The following is a 14,558-nucleotide window of genomic DNA, read 5'->3' on the forward strand; positions in this document are numbered from 1 at the left end:
CCTCTGCCACTCTGCTTTTGCACCTCAGGCCCCCGCCCTGGCCAGACGGCTCACCTCCTTCTCCCGCTTCTCAATGAGCGCCTGCTCGTTCTCCCAGGCGGCCAGGAGCACATCTTTGTATTCCTCGCAGACAATGTACCCGTCGGTTCTGTAAGCACGCAACACGGACGGCCTCACTTGAGGCTGCCGCCTGCTCCGGCCTCTCCTCTCCCTTGCGGAGGCCGGCCAGCGGCTCCCAGGCGCTCGGAGCCCTGAAGGCTTTCCGGCGTCAGGCGCCGTGATCCCAGGCACAGCCGCTGACAGCGCCCATGCACCAGGCAGGCCTGTGGACTCTGGCACCGCGTCCTCCCCAGGCCCCCCGCCCTGGGCGGACAGAGGCCACCTAACCAGGACGCGTGCTGACCTTGCTTGCTCCCCCGCCCCCGCCCCCAGGAGACGGTTTCCATCTGGCATCAGGAGCACGCGGTTTCCCTGGTTTTGCTGCCTCTGCAGAGTCGCCAGAGTGAAAGTGTGGAAGTAAAAGGTAAAGTGTTAAGGCTGACTTCGCAAATGCAGAGTAAAACCTGGAAAATGGCCTCAACCCGCACATGGACTTCCTGCCCCTGTGCCAGGATGCCCCAGCCCTCCTGCGGCCGCCGGGGAAGGCCCCTCACGCACATGGGATGGGAGTAGCCTTTATGGAAATCGAAGCCGGTGATGGCCTGGACACAGTCGATGTCCAGCTTGCGGGCCACGCGGTGCAGGTTGGGCAGGTTGAGCTGGACGCAGCCGACGGGCATCATGCTGGGCAGGAAGAGGTACACGTTCCCAAACTCATTCCGGGGGACCTGCAGGGGGTGGCAGGGCGGGTGTGGCCAGCGGCAGCGTGACATGACCCGGTCCCGAGCCCTCGGGGCGCTGCCCTCACCTTGCCGTCCACAGCCACGGGCGGCTGGTACTCCTCCGTCTGCCACTCGCCGAACAGGCCCAGGTCGTTGTGGTCCTGCAGCTGCGGCTCAGTGAGGCGGGCTTTCCGGGCCCGGTTGGAGTAGCCTTTCACCATCTGCCCCGGAGGGACAGCCAGTTGACAGACCGACTGCCGCTGCCGAAGCACTTACTGTATCCTGGGCACCGTGCTGAGGGCTTTCCTAAACCCATGGCCTCATTTCACCTCCACAACGGACCCGAGATGCACGTGCCTCTTACCCCCTTACCGGGCCCAGTACCAGCGCGACCCCGGGGACGGCCACCGCTAGCCAACACCTGCAGACGCTCCCTGCCCCAGGCTGTGCCCGGCAAGGGGGTCCCATCGCCGTCTCCACTGCACAGCCAGATGAGCGACCCGGGAGCTGCAAACTATCTGCCTACAGCGCAGTCCGGAGCCAGGCTTTTACCCGCCACACCACGCTCCCTACTTTCATCACAGACAGGGTGACTGGGACTCGGAGATGAAGTCACTGAAATCCCATGGCCAGGTGAGTGACAGGGCCAGGATTTAAACCCGGGAACTAACTGCGTCGTGCATTCTGGAAGGCACTGACAGCTTAGGACCCCTCGCAAACTCCCCGACCATGTCTAGTGGCCAAAAGTCTCACTGGGGAGGACGAGCGAGAAGGCTGCCTAAGTGCTCCAAGGAGGAGTGGGACAGACGCACCGGGAGGAGTGGGACAGCGCAGGGCTCAGCACATTTTTCTGGAAAGGGTCCCGTGCAGCCTGTTTTACAACCCTTAAGTGTCACATTGTCTTGCTTGCTCTGAAAGATCCATCTTACAAATTCCCCATTAGAGTTAAGACATATTTGAATGCTTTTCGCTTCCTCCAGTCTTTCTCAAGCCAGAAAAGCCAGCCCTGGATGCCTCTCCCCGCGTGCCCTCAGCAGCCCTCAGTGCCCAGGCCTCTGCCTGCAGGGCGCCCGCCGTGGTTACCTTGTAGGGCACTTCTCCCAGCCTCACCACTCTCGCCTGTTTCAGCCATGTGTCCCGGGAGTGCAGGGTATGCACGCAATCCCTGCGGGAGCCAAAAGGGGGAGACACAGGACACACTCAGTTCACAACGGGCTGAAGGAGCTGTGCGCGCAGCCTCCCAGAAGGAAGGGCTCGGCCCTCGATTCTCTCCTCGGGCCCGGCTCCTGAGGGAAGCAGGGGACCTGCGGTGGGCGAACGGCTAACCTGGACTTCCTATCTTCTCGGGGATGTGTCCACTTACACTGGAACCACGAGCTACTGAGTGACCACGGAATGAAGATGCACGCCCGTGGCAGTCACGATTCCCGGCAGCCTGTGATTACAGACAGAGCCTCTGGCTCCGCTCTCCTTCCACAGCTAAGAGCTGTACCCGGCCTTGCAAGACCACTTTCCAAAGAGTTCCACCTGCCGTCCTCTCTGAGCCTTCTCCGACAGGGTGCGCTCATCTCTTCCTCAGTTCGCAGCCCTGCACTCTGGCCAGAGAGAGGGCTCCCGTGCGCAGAGCAGGCCCTCCGGCTCCGGCCGCATCGGAGGCATGCGGTGCACACCTCCTCGTGCCACGGCCTGGCGGGGGGACCCCGCACAAGCCACTATCCCTTCCTGAGCCTCAGCGGCACCCTCTATCAGCCAGTGATAATGAGCTCTGTCCTCTGTGCTTTGCCGGGCTGCAGGAAGACCAGATGCTGCCCGGGTGCTGGAGCAGAGCCTGTCCTGTCAGGGCTGGCACCCCCGGCAGGCTGCACAGCTCTGATCACCCAGAGGAGCAATTATGTCACGGTCGTGGTCTTCACGTGGGGGCGCGGGGGGGAGGCAGGCGGGCACTGTCAGGACATTCCAAGGAGCACAGTGGGGAAGTGGACACAGCCCCGTCAGGATAAACCTCAACTTCTAACCACTTCACACCCATGAGGACGGCTATTATCCAAAAACCCGAAAGGAAGCGTGGGCGAGGGTGGGGGAAACTGGCATCCCTGCATGCTGCTGGTAGGACCGGAAAATAAGGCAGGCATTGCGGAAGGCAGGAGGTTGAGGCTTCAAAAAGTGAGACACAGAATTACCATGCGAGTAGCGATTCTACTTCTGGGCATATACACCCAAAAGAAGTGACAGCAGAATCTCAAAGAGGTATGTGTGCACCCATGTTCGCAGCGGCACTGCTCACCACAGCCGAAAGGGGAAGCACCGCAAGTGCCCGTCCCTGGAGGCCAGTCCCCAAAGGACGAATACTGCATGATCGCATTTACATAAGGTCCCCAAAGGAGTCAAATGCCCAGACAGCGGCATGGTGGCCGCCAGGGGCTGGGGGGGAGGGGGGAGATCCTGTTTCATGGGGACCGAGTTTCCGCTTGGGAAGATGAAGAAGTTCTGGAGACGGACGGTGGGGATGGTTGTACGATCCAGTCAATGTACTTAACACCACTGAACTGTATGCTTACAAATGGTTACATGGCACACTTGGTTTTGTATATTTTACTACCAAAAAAACTGTCTACCTCTAATGCTTTCTCCGATGACTGACATGGTGGTCCCTGTGGACCACACCTGCTTCCTTCCCACCGGCCTGCTTTGCCTCAACCACCTGTGCCTTACGCCTGAGCCTTACGACCTCTACCAGGGGGACTGGGCCCTGGGGCCTCTGACTGCCGGCAGCTGAGGCCCTGACCAGGCCTGATGCCTCCTGACATGGAATAGAAAGCTCAGCCACAGACCCTGAACAGAGGGTGTAGGCTGGGTCCCTGCAGGGCTGCACGCAGGAAGCGGGCTGCACCCACTCAGAGCCCTTGAACCACCTACTCCTGTGATTTCCCTGTTGCCTTGTTTTCTCTCTCTTGTCCTGGTTATTAAGAATACCCTCTACTCTATTTTTTGGTCTCTCATTCCAGTGTTTTAAAAAGCCACTTCTTTTAGTTATCATTTTGTTTTGTTTTGTTTTTAAAGATTTTATTTATTTGACAGAGAGAGAGACAGAAGAGCACAAGCAGAGGGAGTGGCAGAGGGAGAGGGAGAAGCAGGCTCTGCACTGAGCAGGGAGCCTGATGCGGGACTCGATCCCAGGACCCTGAGATCATGACCTGAGCCGAAGGCAGACGCTTAACCATCTGAGCCACCCAGGCGCCCTTGTTTTGTTTTTTTGAGGCACATTTTATTTAAATTCAATTAATTAACATATAATGTATTAATAGTTTCAAAGGTAGAGGTCAGTGATTCATCAGTCTTATATAATAATAGCCAGTGCTCATTCCATTACATGCCCTCCTTAATGCCCATCACCCAGCCACCCCATCCCTCCACGCCCCTCCCCTCCAGCAACCCTCAGTTTGTTGCCTATGATTAAGAGTCTCCTATGGTTTGTCTCCCTGATTTTGTCTTGTTTTATTGTTTCGTCTCTTCCCCTATGATCCTGTTTTGCTTCTTAAATTCCACATATCAGTGAGATCATGTAAGTGTCTTTCTCTGATTGACTTTTTCACTTAGCCTAATACCCTCTAGTTCCCTCCACATCACTGCAAGTGGCAAGATTTCATTTTTTTGATGGCTGAGTAGTATTCCATTGTAATTTCTTTCTATTGCCATTTTTCTTAAAAGTTCTGCTTCTATTTTTCTCTCTCACCTTAAGGTTTTATTTATTTGACAGACAGAGGCACAGCAAGAGAGTGAACACAAGCAGGGGGAGTGGGAGAGGGAGAGAAGCAGGCTCTCCGCTGAGCAGGGAGCCCGATGTGGGACTCAATCCCAGGACCCTGGGATCATGACCTGAGCCGAAGGCAGATGTTTAATGACTGAGCCACCCAGGCACCCCAAGATTTTTTGTTTTAGGGGCGCCTGGGTGGTGCCGTCAGTTAAGTGTCCAACTCCTTGGATTTTGGCTTAGGCCATGATCTCAGGGTTGTGAGATGGAGCCCTGCTTTGGGCTCTGTGCTCAGCAGCAAATCTGCTTGAAACCCTTTCCCTCTGCCCCCACCCTGCTTGCACGTTCTCACATGCGCACGCTCTCTCTCAATAAGTAAATAATCTTAAAAAAATTTCTTTTGGGGCGCCTGGGTGGCTCAGTTGGTTAAGCGACTGCCTTCGGCTCAGGTGATGATCCTGGAGTCCCGGGATCGAGTCCCGCATCAGGCTCCCTGCTCCTCAGGAAGCCTGCTTCTCCCTCTGACCCTCCCCCCTCTCATGTGCTCTCTCTCTCTCTGTCTGTCTCAAATAAATAAAATCTTTAAAAAAAAAAAATTTCTTTTGTTTAAATTTTGTATATATCTTACATTCTTCTTCTAACTCTTATTCCCTTTCCCTCTTCTTTGGCAATTTTCTTTAGTGTGGATAAAATATACACAGAATGTACCATCTTAACCATTTCTAGGTGTGCAGTGTGGCATTAAGTACATTCACACTATTGAGTAACTGTCCCCACCACGCACCTCCAGAACTTTTCCATCTTCCCAAACAGAAGCCCTGTCCCCATTAAGACATCTGCTCCCTTTAATTTTCATGATCAAATCTTGTATTCCCTCCTTTTGTAGTTTTGTTAACTTACATCTTAGGGGTGTATTTTCTATTGTCCCATATAAACCTTGTCATACTTTTAATTTTTCCCCCATAACTTTTTTGCACCTGCTGGTCTTTTAACCCTTGTGGTTTTCATCTTCAAACTAGAATCCCTTCTACATGTGCGCCCCATGGGACGGTGTGCGCACACACCCACACCCACACACACACACACACCACACAGCTCATCCCGTTTGACAAAAGGGCTGACATAAGCAGCCCCTCCCGCAGAAGGCTGCTAGTCCCAGGCCAGCGGGAAGCCCACAGGGCCACCTGGCTGCCTCACGCACCTGGAGTAGACCGCTTCTCCACGACAATAGCCAAGAATCGCGGCTGTCTCAGGGTAGATGGCCTCGTATTTCAGGAGATGCCTCTTCAGCGCGTACAGAGGGTGGTTCTTATAGGTGCCAATGACAGTCGGCAAAGGCTGGCCCAGGTGCTTTGCCTGGAACTGCAAAGACCAGAGAGACAACACTGAGCATGTTTGGAAGAGGAGGTGAGGTCTGAGGCGGGCCATTCCCTCGACCACCTTGTGCAGGGAACAGTGGAGCAGAGGTTTCGCGAGCACCAGTGACTGTAACATAGCGTCTGAGTCTGGTACTAGGCAGGTTTTAGATAAAGCATGGGATCCTGTGGCCTGTGGCAACTGTGGAAAGTCATCTAACCTACTCATTCTCGGTGCTCAGACCTAGCCCTTAGGGAGGACGCACGGTTTTCCGCAGGAAGAAGGCCTTCCGTCCTCTGCAATGTGGGCCTACTTGATCCTGCTCGGGAACCTCAAATGGGCCGTTCGCGCCGTGTAACTCTCCTTAGTCCCCTGTGAGGAACACTCGTTCTCTCGGCACTTCTTTCAGGACTGATTTCTCAGTGGACAATTCCTCTGCGGTAAGTCACATGCTAGTCATCAAGGTCTCCTGAGCAATCCTGGCATCTCTTCAAACAGCCCCAGCAGATGAGAGCAGACTGGCCAAGCTCGGGCAGCTTCCACCTCAAATAGTCAGTCGTGACACCATCTGCACAATTCCCACTCACCCAGTCACATCTAAGTAAAATGAACCAGGAACAGCCCCTCTCAACGCACCGGAACTGGGGAACTGTACTGCTACGGGGGACGCTAAATAAACCCATGCTTCACCTGCCCCGACAAAGTGGGCATCATTCATGAGCAAATCCGGGCAAATGCTGAGCTCCACCCCACGCGACTGCCGTGCACAAGGAGCTCGGGTCAGTGGGCGGTCCTAGCACACACTGTACTGCTTTAGCAGTCTGCTTCCCTGTGCGCCCTCCCGAGTCCCTTTCTCCCCAGGAGACGAGTGTTCTAGATCCAAGAAGGGATGTCCGTGTGTGCTTCTGTGAGCGTGCACTCGGGGCTCAAGCGGGGCAGGGGGACAGATGGCCATTGCATTCCTGAGTTTTTTCTTCTTTCACTCAGTGCAATTTATATGATTGCATACATATTTTAAAGCTCCAAATTTACAACTAGGCAATAACTAAAAGTATGCTGTATAACGGCTTTGAAGCCTGATAGATGTGGGTTCAAATACCAAGGCAGTTAATCTCTCAGATCCTCCATTTTCAACTGGTAAAATTAAGGCAATAGTCATCCCAGGTCTAAAGTATTGTGATACCCCCACACGGGGCCGGGCATATACAAGGGGCACCAAGATGGGCCTTTGAGCCCACAGCAGACCTTACCTCTGAGTCTTCCTTCTTCTCCCTCTCCACCAACGGGCTCTGGTACGGTCTCAGGGTTTCAGCCCACCACTTGGCATCAACCCGGCACTTGCGGGTCACAGTCATCCAGTCTGGGTCGTACCTCTGGGTGACATCCCGGACCCAGCCATCACCGTCGATGCCCACCACGTAGGTCATGGGCTTGGTGGCATACTTGTAACAGGCCAGAGCCTGGCCCACCACACCATGCACACAGTCCACACACACCCACTTTTCCTCCTGCTCACAGAACACCTCTAGCCACTGGTCTACACCAGCTTTCTCTCTTTCTGCCCCCTCACCGTCACTGGAGATTTTCTTGCCTCGCTTACTCTTACTGCTTGAAGAGCTCGTGGATGCTGCTGGAAAGCTAGGGTGCTTGGGGTGCTGAGGGTGCCTTCCACGTTGGGTCCTGGAGTCACTCTTGGACCCTGCCTTTGTCCTCTGGGGGGCTGGGGCCCTCCTCTGCCTGGGAAGGCCAGGCTCAGAATCCTCATCAGATGAATGAGGGGCTTCCCCGCTGGAGAGCTCGAAGTCAGAGCCGCTGCTGCCCTTGTCACTCCCACTCTCTTCTTTATAAGACACCCTGGAGGCCACCTGCCGCTCCCGGCCAGGCCGACGTCTCTGGGTGTCCTCCTGCCGCCCTCCCGCCTTGTGCTCTTCCCCACTGGAGGAGGGCTCTCTCCGTTTCTTCTTGGCCGCGGCTGCCTTGCTCCTCTTCCCTTTGGTACTTGGACCTCCAGGGCCCTTAGAAGATGTGGCCTCCTGTCTGGTTCCTTGGCTGGTCTTGGGTTTGGTTTGGCTTTCTGGAACTGGGCTGCAAGTTTCCAAGGAGCCTCCAGGATCTTCTGCAGATGTCTCCTTGGCAGCTTTCTTTCCCTTAAATAGAACAGGAAATTTTGTTTTTTCTTTTTGTGCTCATGATATGATAGAGATCCTATAATCTGCCAGGGCTAAGTCACTGGCTACAGAACCAGCATACACAGGATGTCCCCAGCTCAGACAGAGTCGAGCTGGCAATCCTTTAGGAATGTAAGAATGTATTCACTAAAATCTGTGGCATCTTAGCTAAGCCACAGTGTACTCTTTCCACTCTAGCGCCTGGCTCGGGGAGGGGAGTGGGGGCAGCAAGGGAAACAGACCAACCTGGGTTCCATCTCCAGTTCTGCTTCTCATTCATTATGTGGTTTCAGTCAACAATATATACGTTTATTTACATTTTCTCAAATATTTATTACTTATGTGTAAACCTCTGAGTCTCAGTTTCCTTGGCAATAATACCCACCTCGCACATATCTTGCGAGCAAATACTGATGGACTTAATAAACTTGCAGCTTTAAGAATACGGAATTAAGGGGCGCCTGGGTGGCTCAGTTGGTTAAGCGACTGCCTTCAGCTCAGGTCATGATCCTGGAGTCCCGGGATCGAGTCCCGCATCAGGCTCCCTGCTCAGCAGGGAGTCTGCTTCTCCCTCTGACCCTCCCCCCTCTCGTGTGCTCTCTCTCTCTCATTCTCTCTCTCAAATAAATAAATGAAATCTTTAAAAAAAAAAAAAAAAGAATACGGAATTAAATCCTCTGGACCACTAAGTTTCAGACGGTGCTGACAGCACGGCGAGTCTAGTGCTGAGCCTCCTCCTTAGATGACAGCAGAACGCAGAGTCCCTCACCCCTTACCACTCCACACGGCCAAGGAGCAGGAGGACGGGGCCAATCTGCTGCATCACAAGGCAGAAACTAACCCACCAGGGAGCCAGGCCCTCCCTCGGGCCCCTCTGTGCATGCCAGGCTCAGGCTGCTGGAGGCCCACTGGTGTCCAGTCTTCCCAACACAGGGGTGAGCAAGGCAGGCTCCAAGGGGCCCACGCTCCATGAATGCCAACCCGTAAAAATAGTCCAATGACCAATTTTTTTCTTGGAAGTCTGGTAATTTCTCCCTCCCTGCTGAGCCAACTGCCTTTTAGGAGAACCCCACCTTTGCTGTGGGTAACTTCAGAGGAAGCGGCTGGAGAGACAGCACCAGTCGGGTCTGGAGCTGCAGGGCCCGGAGGATCAGTAAAAATATCTGCAGGGGGAAAAGAATGATGCATTTATCCTAAGAAAAAAATCGAGGATTTAACTAATTCCATGGTGTTTGTTGTGGTAGTTTTTTTTATAACAGGGAAAAGTTAGAAACAACTGAACAACAGGAGCCAGGAACCCTACACGGTATTAAAAATGATGCTGAAGAGATTTATCTTTGTAGAAAAATGGAAAGATGTTCACTACATATTAGATGAAAAGAGAAGTTTGGTTTTTAATGTGTAATGTTAATTTTTGTAAAAAAAAAAAAACACATAAACATATATGTGTATTTAGAAAAGGACCCATTTTTGGGTTATGGGTGTTTACAGGTGATTTTTTTTTTCAGCTTACCTATCTCCTGTATTCCATATGTGTTGTAATTATGATTAAAATAAAACAAGCGAAGTATCACTTTGAGAAGAAAAAGTAGAAAACATCATTATCACCAGATCTCCAAAGTCTATTCTGTTTACCATTTTCCCCACAACGAATCTTTCCACTGGAGGCTGCAGTTCTACAACTTCTGCTTACCTGTAAGGAGGGGAGCCTCCTCAGGGGAATGAACCTCCAAAACGGTGACAGTGATAAAGCACCTGAGCAAGATCTTCCCACGCAGACCTCAGCGTCTCATGAGTTACTATAATGCCCGACTGAGAAAGCCAGAAACAGGAGGGCGTGTTTTCTGTGAGACGCTGCGTTATATCGAAAAAAATAATGACTTTTGCCTATTTCTTCTGGAGTTAAAAGCGGCTTGGTGGGGAGGATGAGAAAACATCAAAGAAACCCAAACTGAGAGACACTCTACAAAATTCCTAAGCAGTAGTCTGAAAAGTGTCAAGACAGGAAGGATGAGGGAAGACCCACAAACTGGCAGATGGAGGAGACGAAGGAGTCCTGACGGCCAAAGGCAGTTCAAAGTAACCAGATGCCGACGGCCAACTGCTTTTTGATGAGGGTGCCAAGACTTGTCTCTTCTTACCAGTAGTGAAGATAACACAACAAACAGCTGGAAGAATAGTCTCCTCAACCAAGGACACCGGGACAACTAGATATCCACATGCAAAAAGGATGGAGTCGAACTGAGACCTCACATCATATATAAACATTAACTCAAAATGTATGGAAGACTCAAAATGGATGTAAGAACTGAAACTGTAAAACTCTTAGAAGAAAACGTAAGGGGGAAAAGTTTCATGACCTTAGATTTGGCACTGGATTCTTAGATATGACACCAAAAGTATAAGGAATAAAAGAAAAACAGAAAAAGCAGACTTCATCAAAATTAAAATTTTTGTGCCTCAACACACTTTCTCCAGAAAAGACAACCTACGGGATAGGAGAAAATATCTGCATATCTCTGAGAGCGGGTTAGTATCTAGAATATAGAAGGAACCCTCACAACTGAACAATAAAAAGACGAAGAACACAACTAAAAAACGGGCATAGGATTTGAATAGGCGTTTCTCCGAAGATACACGAATGGCCAACATACACATAAAGGCGGTAACCATCATGAGTCCCCAGGGGAATGTAAATCCAACCCACAATGAGCGAGCACTTCACACTTATTAGGATGGCTAGAATAAAAAAGAAAAAAGGAAAATACAAGTATTAGAGAAGATCTGGAGAAATTGGAGCCCTTGTACATTGCTGGTGGGAATATAAAATGGGGCATCCGCGGAAAAGTTTGACAATTCTTCAAAAAGTTAAACATAAAATGACTCAGCAACTCCACTCCTGGGTATATACCTAAAAGAACTGAAAACAAGTACTCAAGTACGTACACATGTTGATAGTAGTACTCTTTACAATAGCCAAGAGGTGGAAACAACCTAAATGTCCAGGAACTAACAAATACACAAAATGTGGTCTAGCCATCCAATGGGATAATATGCAGCCATAAAAAGAAACAAAGTGCTGACACAAGCTACAACATGGATAAACCTTGAAAACACTATGCTAAGTGAAAGAAGCCAGACACAAAAGGTCACATGATACTTATTCCACGAAAAACATCCAGAACACGTAAATGCGTAGGGACAGAATGCAGACTGTGGCTGCCAGGTGTTGGAGGGAGTAGGATGGGGAGTAACTATTTAATGGGCACATGGTAGCCTTTTGGGGGGGGTAAAACATTTTGGAAATACACACAGGAACAGAGTTTGGGAGGATAAGTCTCTAATATTAATGCTTTTCCCTGGGTGGTGGTATTAGGGCAATATCACTGGCCACGTCAGGTGTCTTAGACTTTTTCAAGCCGAATCAGAAGAGAGGTAAATATGCCAGTCATTTGGGCTTTTAAGATCCAAGAAGTCTGGTCTCTTTCCCTAAACAAACAGAGAAGCTGGGGCTCAGATATACATATATGTAATGAATAGGAATCTTTCGGGGATAAAGCCATATTTCTACCTCTATTTTCAGTAGACAGAACTCTCCTCACTGCACTGTTGCCGGCCAATGTCACTTCTCCAATAGGAAGGTAGGGAAAAGCTTTCTGACAGATTTCAGCAGAAATCTGACAGTTTGAAAAAACATTTCCTTGGGACTTCTGAACATAATTTTTGAATAGTTAATGGAAACAATTCTAGGGCACCTGACCAAAAAGTACGTGCTTAATGCCCCAGGACACCAAGCAACAGAACGAATGCAGGCTTTCCACCCCACACACTGGTCCTGAACCTGACGCCAGTGCTTACCAGCGGAATGACCCTGAGAAAGTTCTCTGGCCTCTCTGAGCTTCAGAACCTATTTTTTATTTCACAAGCAATGAATAAGGAAGAACATGGAAAACACCGGAATGGTATCTGGCACGTGACTGCCATGGTCATTAGCTCACGGTCCTAGAAAATAGTGGCACCAAGAGGAATCACTTACATGGACCAACTCTTCATCATCCCGCGCAGAGTAAATAGCAAACCTCCTTTCCAACGTCGTCTGTAGATCATCGCGTTCGTTGGTTGAGAGGTCTGCATTAACTGTAAATGTACCAATGAACCTGGAGAGAAACCAGGCGTTCCCTGTGTCACAGGTGAGGGCAAAGAGGAACGCTTGCTATCCTTTTATAGCCAAGCAAATCAGACAGGAGAGTCTCAGAAGGGAATCGTGAGCCTTGCCTGCCTCTGTTCTCATCTTCCCAGTCCGTGTGGCTGACCCCGGCTCACCACTGAAGACCCCAGCAGACTTCATGTCCCTGGGAGGTTCCCAGCCCCCCAGCTGCTCCGTGCACCTACAGGCCCCAGCAGACCTCTTCCCGAGTGCTCCTCACACTATCCTGACTACCTGGGGTGCATCTGTCTCCCCAGCCAGCCTAGGAGCTCTTCCAGGGCAGAGAGCATGCCTGACGTGTCTCTATCTTCAAGGCTGTGCTCAAGGCTCGGCATATAGGAACCCCTCAGGGAAGGTCTGTGGGAACTGACCTGCCCCCAGCCTCTGAGAGACACAAGTCCTATACTAGGGCTTTGCAGGACGGGCCGGAGGGCCATACCATTTCACCAGGTTTGACAGGTAACAGGCATCCACGTCTTGAGGTAGCACTCTGGTAAAGCGAGCTGGGATGATGGACAGGCCAATAGCAAGCAGATCCGGCTGGCTGCAGATGTTACTTCGATAGAAACCATTTGCCAGCAGGCACAACAGGTGAACCTGGAAAGAAGGGGAAGATGGTAGGCCGAGAACTAGAAGGGTTTTTGCTGCCACACTGAGAGACGTTTTGTGGGCGGGAATTATCTGTTATTTCTACACACAAGGAAGTAAAAATCCCAACATTAGCCATTTCCCAAGATCATGTTTTTCACCCTGTCTTCCCCCTAGATACTTATTTCCTCATATAACCAAATCTCAAAATTGCAGAATACAAACTTTTTTTTTTTTTAAAGGCCTTGTCTTTTAAACATATGCTGCAGGATCTGCTCCAAAAAGATCGGGAGGAAAAGTGAGTCGGGGGAGAGAAGGGAGAGACTGTGCAAGCGCCAATAGCTGTCCAAGCTGGGGGACGGCACGGGTTCACCAGACAGCTCTCTGCGCCCTTCCCTGGGTGCCAGAACCCATCCTCTTCCGCTGCAGACCCCAAGGCAAGCTGGCCCCCCACCAGAGCTCCAGAGATGGTCACATGACACCTCACCACCTCCTCCACAACCTTACATCCTTTTCCCTTCCTCCCCACCGAGGACCTCCCCATTTCAGTCAACGGCTCCGCTCTTCTCCCCTCACTTGAGCTTCCCATCTTGGAGTCATATGAACTCTTTCCCTCATTTCACCTCTTCCCAAAGCTACAAGCAGCACAGCTGTCTCACGTGCTCAAGGCCTCAGGGAGGCGGGTGTCTTGTCTCCTCACTGTCCTTGCTCTGTGCTCATCTCATCTCCCCATTTCTGCGGCTGCTGTAGACACACCGTCTCTTCCAGCCCTGCAAGCTCTACCCGCTCTGGCTGCCCGCTGCCCATCAGGGGGACATCCAAGCGCCCTTCCCTCACTCACAGGCCGCCAACGCACGTACCGTCCAAGACGCAGACACACGGGCTGTCCCGCCGTGCCCTCTGCACTTGGCGCGGGCAGCCTCCCCAGCTCCGCCCTCCCCCCACCGCTCCCCGCTGGCCTTTCTCTTAAATAAAGCTGCCTTCCTCAGCCACCTGACCCACACCGGTCCCCTTCCGTATTCTGAGTCTTGAATGTCCTGTTTTGAAGTCTGTCTTGTTCCATCTCTGAGATCAGATGCTCCTTAATGGCAGGAAAGAAGCTTTATACAAGTCTCTAACCCCACAAAGCCAAGTACCTTGCGAGGTCCATGATGCGGTTCAATAACTGCCCCCTGAAGTCAAAGACACCATCTCTTCAGCGGTGATGGGAACTGAGGTTATGAAACAGGTGGAGGAAGGGATGGCGGGAGAGTGCCTGTGGGTCCGGCCCTGCTTTGTGCCGGCTCTGTGCTCCGGACCTTGCGTGTCATGTTTGCTCCGTCCCCACAACCCCCCTCCGAGGAAGGCACTTATCATCCCCCACCTCAAAGATGAGGAAACCAAGGCTCAGGGAGACAAAGAAACTCGCCAAGGCCACACAGTGAGTAGAGGAGCCAAACAAAGCCAGGCTTGACTGAGAACCGAGGTTGCGTGCACCACACTGCCCTGCCTCGACAGAGAGGACACTGTCCCTTCGCCCCCTGCCCTTGCCCTTACCTTGTGCGTGTCCTCGCGGACTTCTTTACCGAAACGTTTCATCATCCTCCGAAGATAGGTCTCAAACTCCACTTTTATCCTTTCACTGCCATGCACATGGAAAAATCCGAGAATGAAGTGGGAGACTGAGC

General features: G+C 51.7%; 1 protein-coding gene across 3 annotated transcripts in view; it reads right to left on the reverse strand.

Annotated features, from left to right (window-relative positions):
* XPC (XPC complex subunit, DNA damage recognition and repair factor) overlaps window positions 1–14,558 on the reverse strand; it is a 37,207-nt gene that overhangs the window by 3,119 nt on the left and 19,530 nt on the right. For 2 of the 3 annotated variants that reach the window (XM_021695158.2, XM_044920998.1), the window contains exons 5-14: window positions 14,428–14,512; window positions 12,743–12,900; window positions 12,133–12,253; window positions 9,170–9,259; window positions 7,179–8,075; window positions 5,774–5,934; window positions 1,905–1,986; window positions 908–1,042; window positions 658–827; window positions 55–148 (exon numbers count right to left, since the gene is read on the reverse strand). In XM_021695158.2, coding sequence (XP_021550833.1) covers window positions 55–148; window positions 658–827; window positions 908–1,042; window positions 1,905–1,986; window positions 5,774–5,934; window positions 7,179–8,075; window positions 9,170–9,259; window positions 12,133–12,253; window positions 12,743–12,900; window positions 14,428–14,512 — 1,993 coding nt within the window. The remainder of the gene's footprint in view (window positions 1–54; window positions 149–657; window positions 828–907; window positions 1,043–1,904; window positions 1,987–5,773; window positions 5,935–7,178; window positions 8,076–9,169; window positions 9,260–12,132; window positions 12,254–12,742; window positions 12,901–14,427; window positions 14,513–14,558) is intronic. The other variant, XM_044921001.1, reaches the window with a different exon arrangement.

This window comes from Neomonachus schauinslandi, chromosome 1 (assembly GCF_002201575.2).
Source record: "Neomonachus schauinslandi chromosome 1, ASM220157v2, whole genome shotgun sequence".
In the NCBI taxonomy this organism is placed as follows: domain Eukaryota; kingdom Metazoa; phylum Chordata; class Mammalia; order Carnivora; family Phocidae; genus Neomonachus; species Neomonachus schauinslandi.